The 18,798-nt window shown below is 47.3% G+C and overlaps 1 protein-coding gene across 1 annotated transcript in view; it reads right to left on the bottom strand.

Moving 5' to 3' along the window:
- The window catches only part of LOC127568907 (atrial natriuretic peptide receptor 2-like), a 138,594-nt gene that overhangs the window by 49,288 nt on the left and 70,508 nt on the right, over nucleotides 1-18,798 (bottom strand). The window contains exons 11-16 of the mRNA XM_052013163.1: nucleotides 17,662-17,748; nucleotides 12,626-12,769; nucleotides 8,196-8,317; nucleotides 7,749-7,890; nucleotides 4,080-4,128; nucleotides 3,877-3,984 (exon numbers count right to left, since the gene is read on the bottom strand). Of these exons, the coding sequence (XP_051869123.1) occupies nucleotides 3,877-3,984; nucleotides 4,080-4,128; nucleotides 7,749-7,890; nucleotides 8,196-8,317; nucleotides 12,626-12,769; nucleotides 17,662-17,748 (652 nt within the window). The remainder of the gene's footprint in view (nucleotides 1-3,876; nucleotides 3,985-4,079; nucleotides 4,129-7,748; nucleotides 7,891-8,195; nucleotides 8,318-12,625; nucleotides 12,770-17,661; nucleotides 17,749-18,798) is intronic.

Here is an 18,798-nt window from a genome sequence, read left to right on the forward strand (position 1 = left end):
CATAGCATGCCCACAACTTCCTAACCCATACGCCTTTGGAATGTAGGTGGAAACCAGAGCACCCAAAGGAAACTCACGCAGACACAGGGAGAATGTACAAACTCCTTACAGACAGAGGCCAGAATTGAACCCGGGTTGCTGGCACTGTAATAGTGTTACGCTAACTGCTACCCTACCGTGCCTGCCCTATCTATCCTGTCTATGCCTCTTGTGATTTTACACATCTCTATCACATCACCTCTCAGCCTCCTTCACTCCAGGGAAAACAGTCCCAGCCTATCCAATCTTTTGTTAGAACTCAAGCCCTCCGATCCAGGCCACACCCTTGTGAATCTTTTCCACACCCTCTCTAGCTTAATCAGGTCTTTCCAATAACCTGTACACAAAACTCCAAGCCCAGCCTAACCAATGTTTTGCCCAACTGTAACCTGATGTCCCAACTCTTATACTCAAAGCCCTGACTGATGAAGGCAAGCATGCCATACACCTTCTTCACCACCCTATCTACCTGTGTTTCCACTTTCAGGGATCTATGTACTTATACACCAAGGTCTCTCTGTTCAACAACATTCCCCAGGGTACTGCCATGTCCTGGCCTGGTTTAACTTCCCAAATGGATCACTTTGCAGTTGTCGGAATTAAATTCCATCACCCATGCTTTTTCCACTGTCCCAGCTGATCAATATCTTGTAACCTTAGACAACCTTTTCCACTGTCCACCACACCACCAATTTTGGTGTCATCTGCAAATTTACTAGTCATTCTACCAATATTCTCATCCAAATCATCAATATATCTGACAAACGTCAGGAGACCCATCACCGATCCCTGCGGCACACCACTGGCCACTGACCTCCACTCTGAAAAACAACCCTCCACTACCACCCTCTGCCTCCTACCACCAAGCCAATTTTGTATTCAATTGGCTGGCTTACCCTGGATCCTATGTGACATAGAACATAGAACAGTACAGCACAGAACAGGCCCTTCAGCCCACAATGTTGTGCTGACATAGCTAATCCCTCCCACCTACAGAATGCCCATATCTCTCCATTTTCCTCTCATTCACTTGCCCATCCAAGCCCCTCTTAAAAGCAGCCAATGAATTTGCCTCCACCACCCTATCAGGCAACGCATTCCAGGCATCCACCACTCTCCCAGTAAAAAACGTACCCTTCACGTCTGTTCTGAACCTACCCCCTCTCACCTTAAATGCGTGCCCTCTGCTATTGGATCGCTCAATAATGGGAAAAAGATATTGCTTGTCCACCCTATCTATGCCCCTCATAATTTTATACACTTCCAACAGATCACCCCTCATCCTCCGCCGCACCAGAGAAAAGAGCCCAAGTTTGTCCTGCCTCTCCTGATAGCACATGCCCTCTAATCCAGGCAGCATCCCAGTAAACCTCCACTGCACCCTCTCTAAAGCCTCGACATCCTTCCTGTAGTGAGGTGACTAGAAATGTATGCAATACTTTAAATGCAGCCTAACCAGAGTTCTATAGAGATGCATCATAACTTCCTGACTCCTATACTCAATACCTCGATTAATGAAAGTGAGCATTCCATAAGCCTTCTTTACCACCCTATCTACCTGTGTAGCCACTTTCAGTGAGCCATGGTTTTGCACCCCAAGGTCTCTCTGGTCTTCAACACTGTTAAGGGTCTTGCCCTTAAGAGTGTACTGCCTCTTGACATTAGTCCCACCAAGGTGCAACCCCTCACATTTATCCGGGTTAAACTCCATCTGCCATTTCTCTGCCCACATCTGCAGCTGATCTATATCACGCTGTATCCATCGCCGGTCTTCTACACTATTCACAACTCCACCAATCTTGGTATTGTCTGCAAACTTACTGACCCTCCCATCGACATACTCATCCAGGTCATTTACGTACATCACAAACAATCATCCAGGATCCTCACCTTCCAGACCAGCTACCATGTGGGTTCTTGTCAAAGGCCTTGCTAAAGACCATGCAGACAATACCTGGGAAACAAAGGACTGCAGATGCTGGAAATCTGAAGCGATGCACACAAAATGCTGGAGGAGCTCAACGGGTCGGGCAGCATCTATGGAGGGAAACGGACAGTCGACGTTTCGGGCCGAGACCTTTCTTCGGGACGGGAAAGAAAGAGGGGAGGTAACCGGCAGAAAAGGGTGGGGGGAGGAGGTGAAACGAGAGCTGGCAGGTGATAGGTGGATCCAGGTGAGGGGAGGTGGTGGTCAGGTCAGGGGGGAGGGAGTAGGAATGATGTAAGAAGCTAGGAGGTGATTGGTGGAAGTGACAAAGGGCTGAAGAAGATGGTCCACTGCCCTCTCCTACCGGACTCCTTCTTCTTCAGCCCTTCGCCTCTTCTACCCATCACCTCTCAGCTTCTCACATCACTCCCTTTCATCCCCGTCCCCCACCCACCTACCTTCCCCCCCCTTCACCTGGACTCACCTGTCACCTGCCAGCCTGTGTTCCTCCCCCTCCCCCCCCCACCTTATTCTGGCTTCTCCCCTCTTCCTTTCCTGTCTTGATGAAGGGTTTCGACCCGGAACGTCGACTGTTCATTTCCCTCCGTAGATGCTGCCTGACCTGTGTGTGTTGCTGAAAAAGATGGAATCTGATGGGAGAGGGCGGTGGACCATGGAACAGTTCTCTCCAATTCTCTAATCCTCTCCCAGGGCCCCAGCAACTTCTCCCCTTGCTTCCTAGGATACATCAGGACAGGTCCCTTTCTCTTGCCAGGGATATCTCAGGGTCACATTTTGCCCTCCTAATCTCCTTCCTAAGTGCACTTCTACATCCCTTATACTCCTCGTTTGATCCCAGCTGCCCATACCTAATGTACGGCTCCTTTGCCCTGACCAGACCCTCAATAACCCTCACCAACCAAGGTTCCCTAATCTTGCCAGCCTTGCTCTTCATTCCAACAGGAGCATGCTGGCTTCGATCTCTTCATATCTTACCTTTAAAAGCCTCCCACTTGCCCGGTCATTTTACCTGCAAGCTGTCTCTCCCAATCAACTTCTGTCTGATACCATCAAAATTAAGCTTCCCCCAGTTTCAGACTTCCGCGCAAGGACCAGTTCTATCTTTTTCCAGGACTATCTTGAAACCAGTAGAATTGTGCTCATTGGTCCCAAAGTGCTCCCCTCATTTCCTAAGAGGAGGCCAAGTGTAGACCCCTCTCTAGTGGGGACATCAACATATTGCTTCAGAAAACTTTACAAATTCTGCCCCATCCAACCCCTTATCACTAAGGCAGTCCCAGTTAATATTAGGGAAGTTAAATATCACCAACTATTACATAGAACGTAGAACATAGAACACTACAGCACAGTACAGGCCCTTCGGCCCACAATGTTGTGCCGACATTTTATCTTGCTCTAAGATCTATCTAACCCTTCCCTCCCACATAGCCCCCTATTTTTCTATCATTCATGTGTCTATCTAAGAGTCTCTTAAATGTCCCTAATGTATCTGCCCCCACAACCTCTGCTGGCAGTGCGTTCCACACACCCACCACTCTATGTGTAAAAAAACTTACCCCTGACATCCCCCTTATACCTTTCTCCAATCACCTCAAAATTATGTCCCCTCGTGTTAGCCATTGTCGCCCTGGGAAAAAGTCTCTGACTGTCCACTCGATCTATGCCTCTTATCATCTTGTACACCTCTATCAAGTCACCTCTCATCCTCCGTCTCTCCAAAGAGAAAAGCCCTAGCTCGCTCAACCTATTGAGCGGACACTTCTACCTCTGGGTGAAAACACTAACTGCTTTGGTGTGTGATCACTTGGTTCAAATGTTCTGTTTAAACAAACCTGAGGTGGTCCTTTATACAGTGTAGAAGACCTAGTTTCACAGTTCTGATGTGTTACCTCATCGTAGTCTTGCTGTGTTGGACAATCGCTGTCGGACTTTCCAGCGTGAATTTTGGGAAGATTAGGACGCCAGGTCAGCTCAACCTTGCCCAGATCAACATCGCCCTGGACACACAATGGGTAATTGCGGTGTTGTTTCAGTGATTATGGGACATGAGTTGCATCGTACAAGCTGGGAATCAAGAAAGCATCATACATACCGGCACTGGATCACATCGTGTTGCAATTTGAAGCAGTATTATAGAGTAGCTGTAAAGACAAACAATACAGACTTTGTAAAGGATGAGCAAGTTAGAGAGTCATCATGTCATACAGCACGGAAAAAGGCCCTTTGGCCCAACTCGTCCATGCCGACTGTGTTGCCCATTAAGCTGGTCCCATCTGCCCACTTTTGGCCCATAGCCCTCTAAACCTCTCCTGTCCATGGACTTATCTAGATGGCTTTTAAATTGGTATTGGTATTGGTTTATTATTGTCACTTGTACCGAGGTACAGTGAAAAACTTGTCTTGCATACCGATCATACAGGTCAATTCATTACACAGTGCAGTTACATTGAGTTAGTACAGAGTGCATTGATGTAGTACAGGTAAAAACAATAACAGTACAGAGTAAAGTGTCACAGCTACAGAGAAAGTGCAGTGCAATAAGGTGCAAAGTCACAACAGGGTAGATCATGAGCTCACAGTCCATCTCATCATATAAGGGAACCGTTCAATAGTCTTATCACAGTGGGGTAGAATCTGTTCTTAAGTCTGGTGGTACGTGCCCTCAGGCTGCTGTTGCCAACATGCCTCCCTCAACCACTATTTCTAGCGTAATGCTATTACAGCACCAGCGACCTGGGTTCAATTCCCGCCGCTGTCTGTAAGGAGTTTATACGTTGTCCCCATGTCTGCATAGGTTTCTCCAGGTGCTCCGGTTTCCTCCCAGATTCCAAAGACGTACGGGTTAGGAGCTGTGGGCATGCTATGTTGGCGCCGTAAGTGTGGAGACACTCAGTACACTCTCAGTAACGCAAAAAGACGCACTTCACTATGTGTTTCGATGTACATATGACTAATAAATAAATATCTTATCTTAAGTAAATATCTTAAATACGTACCATCCTTTGCGTGAAGAAGCTGCCCCTGATGTCCCTTTGAAATCTCTCGCCCCTGATCTTAAACCTATGCCCTCTTGTTTTTAGCACCCCCTCCCTGGGAAAAGGTTGATAGCTGACGTTACTTAACTACATGAAAATAAATACAATTTATGGTACATTTAAAATATTTGCAGATCAGTTTTGGTGTAAAGTTTTGGTCATACTGTTATAGGAAAGATATCATTACGTTGGAAAGAGTGCAAAGATATATGAGAATGTGAATTGGTAAGTTGGTTTGTTATTGTCACATGTACTAAGATACAGTGAAAAACATTGTTTTGCATGCCATCCATACAGATCATTTCATCACATCACCTTAGTATATGTGACAACACTAAACCAATTTAGCAATTAAATTTACCAATTTATGACAGGGCAAATGGATTAGTCTTTTAATATTGAATTCTGGTTAGACCACACTTGGAGTAGTGTGTTCAGTTCTGGTCGCCTCATTATAGGAAGGATGTGGAAGCTTTAGAGAGAGTGCAGAGGAGATTTACCAAGATGTTGCCTGGATTGGAGAGCATGTCTTATGAGGATAGGCTGAGTGAGCTGGGGCTTTTCTCTTTGGAGAGGAGGAGGATGAGAGGTGACTTGATAGAGATGTACAAGATGATAAGAGACATAGATCGAGTGGACAGTCAGTGACTTTTTCCCAGGGCGTCAATGGCTAACACGATGGGGCATCATTTTAAGGTGATTGGAGAAAGATATAAAGGGGATGTCGGGGTAAGTTTTTTACACAGAGAGTGGTGGGTGCATGGAATGCACTGCTGGTAGAGGTTGTGGGGGCAGATACATTAGGGACGTTTAAGAGACTTAGATAGCCACATGAATGATAGAGAAATGGAGGGCTATGTGGGAGGGAAGAGTTAGATAGATCTTAGAACAGGATAAAATGTGGGCCGAATGGCCTGTACTGTGTTGTAATGTTCTATATTTCTGAGGCAGAGGTAGAAAGGTTCTCGACAAGCAAGAGGATGAAAGGTTACTGGGGGCAGCCAGGAATGTAGGTTTGAGTCATTATCACAGCAGTCATGAATTTATAAATAGTGGAGCGGGCTCAAGGGGTGAGACATCCACTCCTGCTCCTAACTCGTCCATCTGTGTGTAGGAATCCAGTTAAAATATACCTTATTGCAATTCTCCAAATCCAATATAAAATGGAGTTTAAAAACTCTTGGGCCTTCCTCAGAAAACGTTTAGACTGAGCAGGCCCAAACCTTTTTGTTCCCCATCTGTTCTGCCTCTCTGGGATTTGGACAACATTGCCAGCCTGACCTGCCAGGCTTGTGTCCCTACTCTGCATTTTGCAATTCCTCCATTCTATTGTCTGCATTCTCTCTCGCTCTATAACTGCTTCCATTCACTCACTGACCAGTAATCTTGGTCACCCTGGTTTTATCCCCTCCCCCAACCTCCCTGCATCTTTGCAAGCCTAAAAGTCAAGTTTACAAACTTACAAGCAAACCCTTCCCTGCTAACCCCCCATCACCAATCTTCATCCCCCTCCCCCCTAGATCCAACCACCCACTACACAACAGTTCACCTATAGGATCCCCCCCATCCCTCCCCTACCTGGTTCTGGTTCCACCTGCCATACACCTCTCCCCTAATGGTTCCCATTCTCACCACCTTTACTTATCAGAGTCCAGCCCTGGTGGCCCTCTGTTTTCCTGCTCATCTCCCTCCAGCAGCTGTCTCCCACCTTTACCCCACACCTTGATCCATCTTCTCTCTCTCGCTTTGTCCACCTCCGTTTATCGTTCACCTGCCACTTCATCCTAACTCCACCGCTGCTCCCCTCCCCTACCTGGCGCCACCTGCCCGTCGTCCCTCACCACTCCTCAGTCCACCAATCGCCTCAGGCCTCTGTCTCACCACTCCCCTTCTCCTCTGTATGCCGGCCATCTCCCCTCTCCACTCTCAGTCCTGATGCAGGGTTTCGACCCTAAACATCAACAATTCGTTTCTCCCCCACAGATGCTGCTCGACCCGCTGATTGCTTGTTGCTCCAGATTCCAGCATCTGCAGTCTCCTGTGTCTTCAACTTTCCAAGCTTCTTTTATCTCTTTCTCAGTTCTGACAGGGAGTCTTTGACGTGAAACGTTGACTATGTTTCTCCTCCCACAGATGCTGCCTGACCTGTTGAGTATTTCAGCATTTTCAATTTTTACCTTAGATAGATTGAGCGAGCTAGGGTTTTTCCCTTTGGAGAAAAGGAGGATGAGAAGTGACTTGATAGAGGTGTACAAGATGATAAGAGGCATAGATCGAGTGGACAGTCAGACTCTTTTTCCCAGGGCGACAATGGCTAACACGAGGGGACATAATTTTAAGGTGATTGGAGGAAGGTATAAGGGGGATGTCAGGGGTAAGCTTTTTTACACAGAGAGTGGTGGGTGCATGGAACGCACTGCCAGCAGAGGTTGTGAGGGCAGATACACCAGGGACATTTAAGAGAGAAAGACACATGAATGATAGAGAAATGGGGAGCTCTGTGGGAGGGAAGGGTTAGGTAGATATTAGAGCAGGATAAAATGTAGGCACAACATTGTGGGCCAAAGGGCCTGTACTGTGCTGTAGTGTCCTATGTTCTATGTTCTATGTTCTATTTCCAGCACCTGCACTTTTTTGATTTTCACCTAAATGACTTCCCATTGGTATTTGAACGACATCTTTAGTCTGAGCTAAAACAATGTGGTCAATAGGAGTTGCAGCCTTACCTATAGACATCTGCTGTGGGACTCATGTTGGAAGAGGTGCCTGCAATCACTTCAGGAGCGCAGTAAATGCGGCCCATCCTTGGAACAAAACCAATGGTAAGTTCCTCAAAATCGTCCCTCCTGTAGACCGCTAACCCGTAGTCTTCACAAAAAAAAGATTGCTATGTAAGTTAAGGCAGATGTGGAAAGGACACTGAGATGACAGAATTGAAGGCCCTGTTTCTGTGCTGTATTGTCTCTCTGTCTCTGTGTGCTCAATCCTCTCGAGAGGGTAGAGTTCTACCAACTAAGCCAATGAAACATGCCAAATTGCAAAGTCAAAGTCAAAGTTGAGTTTATTGTCACATGCACAAGTACCTGCATGCACAGGTGCAATGAAAAACTTACTTGCAGCAGCATCACAGAGCATGACATAAGCAGCATCCACAAGACAGAGGTTGAGATTACCTGCGATCTTGCACACCCATCTGTCATCGATGACACAGTTGGTTGACTGCAGTCTCCCATGGTAGACTTTGTGCTGGTGGAGATAGGCCACTCCCCGAGCCACATCAGTGGCAAACGACAGTCTGAAGCAACAACATCTTGAAGTCATATAGGAACTAAAACTGGGAAAGAAAGTTGCTCGAAGGCACCTCACCAAGTCGTGGAGGTTAAATGTACCCTGTCCCAAAGGAAGAGATATCGGTGATGGGGGCAGGAGGATGGGAGGTGTGTGGTGGGGGCTGGGGGAAGAGTGTCCAAGTTCTTCACAAAGATTTGTAGGGGACCTGAGGGGCACATTTTTCACACAGAGGGAATGATCTCCCAGAGGTAGAGGCAGGTCCAATTGCACTTTAAAAGACATTTAGAGAGGTACACGGATAGGAAAGGTTTGGAGGGATGTGGGCCAAATGCAGGCCAATGGGACTAGCTCAGGTAGACATCTTGGTGAAGGGCCGAAGGTGTATAAATCTAAGAGGTGAATTTTGAGGAGGATTTTAAAAGGAGGAGGAGATATGTGGAGGGCCAGAGGGAATTAAATTTTGGGTGTGACCCTGCTGAAGTTGAGAGGGCGGAGAAGTGACAGGGCTAGAGCAGAGAGACTGGGGGAGGTTGGAACACTGGAAGATGTTCTCAGGGTGAGAGAGTACACCCAGGAAGGGTTCCACACATGGAACAAGTTGGGCCGGCACACCCCTGGTGATGAGAAGACTGAGGAGATCTCGTTGAAAGATTCTGAGAGGGATTGACATGGTGGAAGCTGAGAAGAGGTTCATCCTGGGGATAGGAATCTAGCACCGGGGACATGGCCTCAGTAAAAGGGAGGGGTGGAGGGATTCCCCCATTTACATGGAGGTGAGGAGAAATTTCTTCTCTGGGAAGGCTGTGAATTTTTGGAAGGTTTTACTCCAGAGAGCTGTGGAGGAGGATTTGTTGAATAATTTGCAGCAAGATTGGCAGCCTTTTGGTCAAGAGATGTGGGGGCAAGGCAGGAAAGTGGAGCTGAGCCCAAAATCAGATCAGCCGGGATCTTACTGAAGGGCAGAACAGTCTTGAGGGGTCAAACGACCTACTGCTTCTGGTTGCTGCCATCGACTACGTGGGTTATTTACAGCGGTCAGTTAACTTAGGTATCTGGGACGTGGCAGGAAACCGGAGTACCCAGGGGAAACCCACACAGTCACAGGGAGAATGTGCAAACTCCACACAGAACTACGAATGGGCTGCCCCCCAGAACACTCTACGCAAAAGATGCATTTCACTGTGTGTTTCGATATACATGTGACTAATAAAGAAATCTTGTCTTATCTCACTCCTAGGTCCCTCTGTTCTACAGCACTCTCCAGGGCCCTACCTTCAAAAGTCTATAAAAGTAAAAGTCCTACCTTCATTTGTCTTCCAAAATGCAACCCCTCACACTAACCCGAATTAAACTCCATTCGCCATTGTTGTGCACACAATTCCTACAATTTCCAAACAATTTTCTTTCCCTCTAACCCTCGGGAGATCAAATTCAAAGGCAGAATACAAGGTGAATGGGAGGACTCTTAGCAGTGTGGAGGAACAGAGGGATCTTGGGGTCCACATCCATAGATCCCTCAAGGTTGCCGCACAAGTCGATAGGGTTGTTAAGAAGGCATATGGTGTGTTGGCCTTCATTACTTGGGGTACTGAGTTCAAGAGCTGCGAGGTGATGTTGCAGCTCTATAGAACTCTGGTTAGACCACACTTGGAGTATTGTGTTCAGATCTGGTCGCCTCATTATAGAAAGGATGTGGAAGCTTTAGAGAGGGTGCAGAGGAGATTTACCAAGGTGTTGCCTGTATTGGAGAGCATGTCTTATGAGGATAGGTTGAGTGAGCTAGGACTTTTCTCTTTGGAGAGGAGGAGGATGAGAGGTGACTTGACAGAGGTGTACAAGATGATAAGAGGCATAGATCGAGTGGACAGTCAGAGACTTTTTCCCAGGGTGACAATGGCTAACATGAGGGGACATAATTCTAAGGTGATTGGAGGAAGGTATAATGGGGACGTCAGAGGTAAGTTTTTTACACAGAGAGTGGTGGGTGCATGGAACGCACTGTCGGCAGAGGTTGTGGGGGCAGATACATTAGGGATATTTAAGAAACTCTTAGATAGACACATGAATGATAGAAAATTAGGAGGCTCCATGGGAGGGAAGGTTTGGATAGATCTTAGAGCAGGATAAAATGTCAGCACAACATTGTGGGCTGAAGGGCCTGTACTGTGCTGTAGTGTTCTATGTTCTAACCTCCCCACATTCCTGTCAACTCCTGATGCAGGGTTTTGACCCGAACCGTCAACAATTCCTTTCCCCCCACAGATGCTGCTCGACCCGCTGAGTTCCTCCAGCAGATTGTTTGTTGCTCCAGGTTCCAGCATCTGCAGTCTCTGGTGTTCCCGCTCTCCCAGATTCTAGAGCTAAGCTACACATTAAGGGAACTCTTCCACTGGCCAATTGGCACATCTTTGGAATTCTCTCCCCATGAGGGCTGTGGTGGGGTCATTCACTTGAGTGAGATAAGTTAAGATATCTTTATTAGTCACATGTACGTCAAAACACACAGTGGAATACATCTTTTGCATAGAGTATTCTGGGAGCGGTCCGCAAGTGTTGCCACGCTTCCCGCGCCAACATAGCACGCCCACGACTTCCTAACCTGTACGTCTTTGGAATGTGGGAGGAAACCGGAGCACCCGGAGGAAACCCACGCAGACACAGGGAGAATGTACAAACTCCTTACAGACAGCAGCCAGAATTGAACACAGGTCACTGGCGCTGTAATAGCATTACGCTAACTGCTACGCCACTTTGCCGCCCCTTATTGAAGACTGATAGAAATTATGGGAGTCAAGAGGTTTGAGGAAAGCGGCTCTGAGGTGAAGGATCTTCTTTAACATTGAGTGGCAGAGCTGGAGTGAGGGGTCGAGTTGCCTACTCCTGCGAGTTCTTATGTCTTTTGGTCACTTTCACTTCCTCAGCTTTTGGTACGCTGGCCTTAATCAGTCAGGGCATTGAGTATAGAAGTTGGGATGTTATGTTGCAGTTGTACAAGATTTTGGTGAGGTCACATTTGGAATATTGTGTTCAGTTTTGGTCGCCCTGTTATAGAAAAGTTGCCATTAAGCTTGAAAGAGTGCAAAGGAAATTTACGAGGATGTTGCTGGGACTCAAGGGACTGAGTTATGGAGAGAGATTAAGCAGGCTACATTAGAGTGTAGGAAAATGAGGTGTGATGTTATAGCGGTGTATAAAATCATGAGGAGCTTAGGTAGGGTGAATGCGCACAGTCTTTCTCCCAGGGTTAGACAATCAAGAACTAGAGGGCATAGGGTTAAGATGAGAGAGGAGAGATTTAATAGGGACCTGAGGGAATCTGTTTCACTCAGACAGTGGTGGGTATGTGGAACGAGCTGCCAGAGGAAGTGGGTGAGGCAGGTACAATAACATTTAAAAGGCACTTGGACAGGTACACGGATAGGAAAGGTTGAGAGGGATATGGGCCAAATGCGGACAAATGGGACCAATTTAGATGGGAATCTAGGTCGGCATGGACCAGTTGGGCCAAAGGGCCTGTTTCCGTGCTGTATGACTCTGTGACTCAAGATCCCACAAACTGCCGAGGTTTTGGATCTTAGTAGACATGCAGGTTTGGGAAAATATCGACCAGAACACCAAGGAGAACAGAGCACCCGAGTCTTCCTTGAAATTATGCAATGGGATCCCTTCCCTGAGAGGGCAGATGGGGTCTCGATTCAAGGCCTTGGAAGGATTTGAAAGCAAGGATTTCAAAGCTCAGGTGCTCTGAAGCCAGCGTGAGTCAGCAAGGACAAGGTATTGAGCAAGTGCAGGCATGGTAGTGTCGCAGTTAGCATAATGCTTTACAGTGCCAGTGACCCGGGTTCAATCCTGCTGCTGCCTGTAAGGAGTTTGTACGTTCTCCCCGTGTCTGCGTGGGTTTCCTCCGGGTGCTCCAGTTTCCTCCCACATTCCAAAGACGTACAGGTTAGGAAGTTGTGGACGTGCTATGTTGGCGCCGGAAGTGTGGTAACACTTGTGGGCTGCCCCCAGAGCACTCTACGCCAAAGATGCATTTCACTGTGTGTTTCGATGTACGTGTGACTGATAAAGTATCTTAATCTTAAAAGTGGGGTGTTGTGAGCTGGCAGAGTTTTGGATGATTGGAGGGTGGGGTTTGAGTGGGCAATGGAGAGACGAGACTGGTGAGGGTTTCAGCAGCCGATGAGCTGAAGTAGGCCAGAGTTTGGAAGGAGGATGATGAATTAGCTGTGTAATTCACACTCTACAGATGCAGATCTGAAAACCACGAGTTCCTGCAAGCAAACGAGAATCATTAAAGTGTGGGTGTTACCTGAACCCCCAATTCAGGGGAATGTCATCATTGAACAGAACATCGGACAGGCTCCCTTTAGGGCAGTATTCAGTAACTATGGTAACGTTGGGCACCTCCACAGATCCACCAATAAACTTGCAAAGATTTGGATGATCGAGTTCCCTGGAATGGAATCAATAAGCAGAATAAGCAATAAATACCGTAGAGTAGCGTGGGCAGGGTGGAGTTATGATCTTAGCACTGTGCAATACCAGATCTACATCCTAAATTACAACTATTGTCATATTGTAGTACAAACAGGATGTGCTGGAAACACTCCGCAGGTTGGGCAGTATCTGAGGGGAGAGGAATGTTTCATCAGAACTGAGAAAACTTAAAGCTTTTCCCAAGTCCCCAGTGTCTGTAGTGTTCTGTTTTTTTTTAGCCAGTGACCTGGTGTCAAAGTCCAGTTTATTGTCATCTGCACAAGTCCATGTGTGCACAGGTACAACGAAAAACTTACAGCAGCATCACAGGCACAGAGCATCAGACGCACAACTGTCACAAGAGGAACATAAATTATACAAAATTATACAAGAGAGAACACAATGAGAACAAAAAAGCAAGGTCTATTGTAGTGCAAAGTGGTCATAGTGTTGCTAGAGGTTGTACAAGTTGATTCAAGAACCGAATGGTTGAAGGGAAGTAGCTGTTCCTGAACCTGGTGGTGTGGGACTTCAGGCTTCTGTACCTCCTGCCCGATGGGAGCTGCGAGAAGATGGCATGGCCCGGATGGTGGGGATCTTTGATGATGGACGTTGCCTTCTTGAGGCAGCGCCTCCTATAGATACTACCGATGGTGGGGAGGGAAGTGCCCGTGATGTATTGGGCAGAGTCCACTACTCTCTGCAGCTTCTTTCATTCCTGCACATTCGAATTGCCGTCCCAGACCGTGATGCAACCAGTCAGGATACTTTCAACAGTACATCTGTAGAAGTTTGTTAGAGTGTTCGGTGACAAGCTGAACCTCCTTAACCTGGTGCCTGAATGAGTTACATTTCACCTGGATATCGTACATGATATGAGATATTCCAAGCTGTTTCTGAAATTCCATCCTCTTCCCCCCACCCCCAGTGTAAACTAAAACCAGCAAAGATTGACTAAAGTTCTTCAAATCCCATTTACGGTCTTGCCGACTCAGGGTGATGTATAAATGTAACCAGGAATGGTCTTCCACAGAGATGGGGAGTCTTCAGTGACACATTGCACTGTCTGCTTTAATGTAACAACCCAAGACCCAGCCCGGTTTAGAAAGTCATGGAGTCCTAGAGTCACACAGCACGGAAACAGGCCCTTCAGCCCAACCGGTCCATGCCGACCAAGATTCCCATCTAAGCTAGTCCCATTTGCCCGTGTTTAACCCATATCCCTCTAAACCTCTCCTATCCATGGACCTGTCCAAGTGCCTTTGAAATGTTGTTAATGGACCTGCCTCACCCACTTCCTCTGGTAGTTCCTTCCACGTACTGACCACCCCCTGGGTGAAGAAGTTGCCCCTCAGGTTCATATTAAATCTCTCCCTTCTCTCCCTGAACCTATGCCCTCTAGTTCTTGCATCCCCAGCCCTGGGATACAGACTGTGCACATTGACCGTAGCTGTGGAAAGTGTCCTGACACACACGGCAATCAGGGAGAGTCTCAGTCCTCTGACTCAACTATACCCTCAGCCTCTCGCTGCCTTGGTGTAGCAGCCAGCATAATCAAAGACCCCACCCACCCGGGACATTCTCTCTTCTCTCCTCTTCCATCAGGCAAAAGATACAGGAGCCTGAGGGCACGTACCACCAGGCTCAAGGACAGCTTCTACCCCACTGTGATAAGACTATTGAACGGTTCCCTTATACAATTCCCTTATACTATGACCTCACGTTCTACCTTGTTGTGACCTTGCACCTTATTGCACTGCACTCTCTCTGTAGCTGTGACACTTTACTCTGTACTGTTATTGTTTTTACCTGTACTACATCAATGCACTCTGTACTAACTCAATGTAACTGCACTATGTAATGAATTGACCTGTACGAATGGTCTGCAAGACAAGTTTTTCACTGTACCTCGGTACAAGTGGCAATAATAAACCAATACCAAGCCTGGCCTTATACTGCCGTATTCTCTATAAACAGCATTCCGGTATATTTATTCTCAGAGACCCTCTTGTATCACACAGTTCCAACATTCAGCAGTACCTCTCTGCTCTGCTGGTATTTCTGATTTAATTCATCTCCTCCTGCTCCCACCCCTCCCAAGTGTCTCCTCTTGTTACTCACCAGCATTGCCCCGTCCTCTCTCAGTCAGGACCACCCTCCACAGTCTCTCCAGGACCCCACCTCCCCCCGACCTTCCCATTCGCTCTCTCCGTGCCCACCCCCACTGTCTCCGAAACTTTTCACTTCCAAATTGTCCCAGTTTTGAAGAAGAGTTGACTCTGTTTCTCTCTCCACAGATGCTGCCTGACCTGCTGAGCATTTCCACCATCCTAGGATCATAGGAAGGTACAGCAGGGAAACAGGGCCTTTGGCCCATCTAGTCCCTGCTGACCACCGACCACCCAATTTCTCTAAGCCCATGTTTCATTCTCCCCACACTCCCATCAACTCCCCCCAAATTCTACCCCTCACCCACACACCAGGGGCAATTCGCAGCAGCCAATTAACCCACCGATCCGCAGGTCATTGGGATGTGGGAGGGAACCGGAGCACCCGGGGGAAACCCATGAGGTCACAGGGAGAACGTGCAAACTCCACACAGACACAGTGCCAGAGGTCGGGACCGAACCCGGGTCTCTGGCACTGTGAAGCAATGGCTCTACCCGCTGCGCCACTCTGCCTTCCTCTGTTTGTTACCTGTTGCCCCTGTTAGTTTGATTAACATTAAATCCAAATTCTCGTTTGAAAGTCGGAGCAACCACTTGGAGCAGCCAAATTTCGTCAGGTTTTCCAGCTCCCCAGATTAGCAAATCGTCCTCAGGCCTTGTCCCGGCCTGGACCTGAAGCAGATAGAGTGGCTTCCTGTCACTAGACGACGACATACTCCAAATGTGGCCGAACTAAGGTTTTACACATTACCTGCCAACTTTTATACTCAGTGCCCTGACCAATGAGGGCAAGCCTGTCGTACACCTTCTTTACCATGCTATCTACTTGTGTTGCCACTTTCAGTGGGCTATGGACTTGTACCCCAAGGTCCTCTGTACATCAATGCTCCTGAGGGTCTTGCCGTTTACGGTATACTTTCCTCTCACACAGTCCTTTTCCCAGGGTTGGGCATAATCAAGAACTAGAGGGCAGAGGTTAAAGATGAGAGGGGAAAGATTTAATAGTTGCCGAGGGGCAAATGTTTCACATGGAGGGTGGTGCCTACATGGAACGAGCTGTCAGAGGAAGTGGTTGAGGCAGGTAGAAATATCAACATTTAAAAGGCACTTGGACAGGTCCATGGATAGGAAGGTTTTGGAAGGATATGGGCCAAACGTGGGCAAATGGGTAAACTTAGATGGGAGTCTTGGTTGGCATGGACCAGTTGGGCCGAGGGGCCTGTTTCCATGCTGTATGACTCTATTTGACCTCCCAAAGCGCAACACTTCACACTTGTCCGCATCAAACTCCATCTGCCATTTCTCTGCCTATGTTTTCAACCGGTGCATGTCCTGCTGAATCCCTCACTCTCCACAACTCCACCAGTTCTTGTGTCATCTGCAACTACTGGCAGTTTTCCCATGAGGCCAGGTCTCCTTTCCCTCTCATGCCATCCTCAACCCAGCGAGCTTCTCAGACATGGGTGAAGAGGTCACTGCCAGGAGCCTTCCTGCCCACACATATACACCCTCAGCAGAAGGGGTGGCCCAACATCGAACAGCTCCATCTACACCTCTTGCTGCCTCTGGAAAGCAGCCAACATAACCAAGGACCCCTCTCACTGCAGACATTCTCTCTTCTCCCCCCTCCCATCGGGCAGAAGATACAAAAGCCTGAGAGTACGTACCACTAGTCTCAAGGACAGTTTCTATCCTGCTCTTATAAGACTATTGAACAGTCCCCTAGTACGATAAGATGGTCTCTTGATCACTCAGTCTACCTTGTTGTGGCCCTCACACCTTATTGCCTACCTGCACTGCACTTTCTCTGTAACTGTTACAATATATTAGAACACTGTACGTGGAACATTACAGCGCAATACAGGCCCTTTGGCCCACAATATTGTGCCGACATTTTATCCTGCTCTAAGATTTATCTAACCCTTCCCTCCCACATAGCCCTCCATTTCTCTATCATTCATGTGTCTACCTAAGATTCTCTCAAATGTCCCTAATATATCTGCCCCCACAATCTCTGCCAGCAGTGGGTTCCACGCACCCACCACTCTCTGTGTAAAAAATGTACCCCTGACATCCCCCTTATACCTTCCTCCAATCACCTTAAAATTATGTCCCCTCGTGTTAGCCACTTTCGCCCTGGGAAAAAGTCTCTGACTGTCCACTCGATCTATGCCTCTTATCATCTTGTACACCTCTATCAAGTCACCTCTCATCCTCCTTCTCTCCAAAGAGAAAAGCCCGAGCTCACTCAACCTATCCTCATAAGACATGCTCTCTAATGCAGGCAACATCCTGGTAAATCTCCTCTGCACCCTCTCGAAAGCTTCTGCATTCTGTTTTTCTTTTTACTACCTCGCTGTGCTTATGTGTGGAATGATCTGTCTGGACGGCAAAATTTTTCACTGTATCTCGGTACGTGTGACAATAATAAACCAGTTAGCACCCAGGAATGCTCACTCCAATGACTACACCGCCCAACCACCAACCACTTTAAGATCAGACTATTCTACTGCAGGAGGTCACACACAGCAGACACACGTCCCTCAACATTCGCTCAGCAACCAAAGTGTTTTTGACCAAGACCCCAATGACCCTGGCACAGCCAATATTCCACTGCAAAAAATATTTCACCTGAGACTTCAGTGTCAGGTGGAAAGTACATTGTGTAACGAACACTTGATGATTAAAGACCAGTGTGTACCTCACTTGCTTTACTTCTTTTCTGATGGTTTTTGAGAGAGTAAAGGTTTTCTTGCGTATTCTTTTGATGGCCACTGTCCGTCCGTCACTGAAAGGAAGGAAAACACTCTGATAAACAAGGATTATTATGTGTTATTATGTAGTTATAATAAAGAACTACAGTTCCCAGTAGGCAATGCAAGGGGTCACATGGGGGCACAGGAAGTGGCTGTGAAACGAGATGGAAAGCAAGCCTGTCTGTTGTTGGTTAATAAAAATGTTCAGACGTTAAACCCATGCGAAGTTTGTCTCTTGATGAAGAACAAACATAACAGCAGAGACGCAGCTTGTTTTCCCCAGAAACTGTAATGAAATATGTACAATTAGCATCCAATGATTAGGTAGTCAGAATCTGTTCTCTAGGGTAGAAATGTCAAACATCCTTCCTATAATGGTTGCCTCATTATAGGAAGGATGTGGAAGCTTTAGAGAGGGTGCAGAGGAGATTTACCAGGATGCTGCCTGGATTGGAGAACATGTCTTATGAGGATAGGCTGAGTGAGCTAGGGCTTTTCTCTTTGGAGAGGAGGATGAGAGGTGACTTGATAGAGGTGTACAAGATGATAAGAGGCATAGATCGAGTGGACAGTCAGAGACTTTTTCTCAGGGCAACAATGGCTAACACAAGGAGAGATAATTTTAAGGTGATTGGAGGAAGGTATAAGGGGGATGTCAGGGGTGAGTTTTTTTACACAGAGAGTGGTGGGTGCATGGAACGCACTGCCGGCAGAGGTTGTGGGGGCAGATACATTAGGGACATTTAAGAGACTCTTAGATAGACAGATGAATGATAGAGAAATGGGAGGTCTATGTGGGAGGGAAGGGTTAGATAGATCTTAGAGCAGGATAAAATGTCAGCACAACATTGTGGGCTGAAGGGCCTGTACTTGGCTGTAGTGTTCTATGTTTTATGTTCAGAGGACATGCCTTTAAGGTTAGAGGGGGGAAGTTTAAAGGTGAAGTGAGGGGAAAATTCTTTTTACGCAGACAGTGGTAGGTGCCTGGAATGGGTTACCAGGGGTAGTAGTGGGAGCAGGCAGTTTGGTGGAGTTTAAGAGGCTTTTAGATAGACGTGAATCTGAAGGGAATGGAGGGAAAT

Source organism: Pristis pectinata, chromosome 3, assembly GCF_009764475.1.
Source record: "Pristis pectinata isolate sPriPec2 chromosome 3, sPriPec2.1.pri, whole genome shotgun sequence".
Lineage (NCBI taxonomy): Eukaryota > Metazoa > Chordata > Chondrichthyes > Rhinopristiformes > Pristidae > Pristis > Pristis pectinata.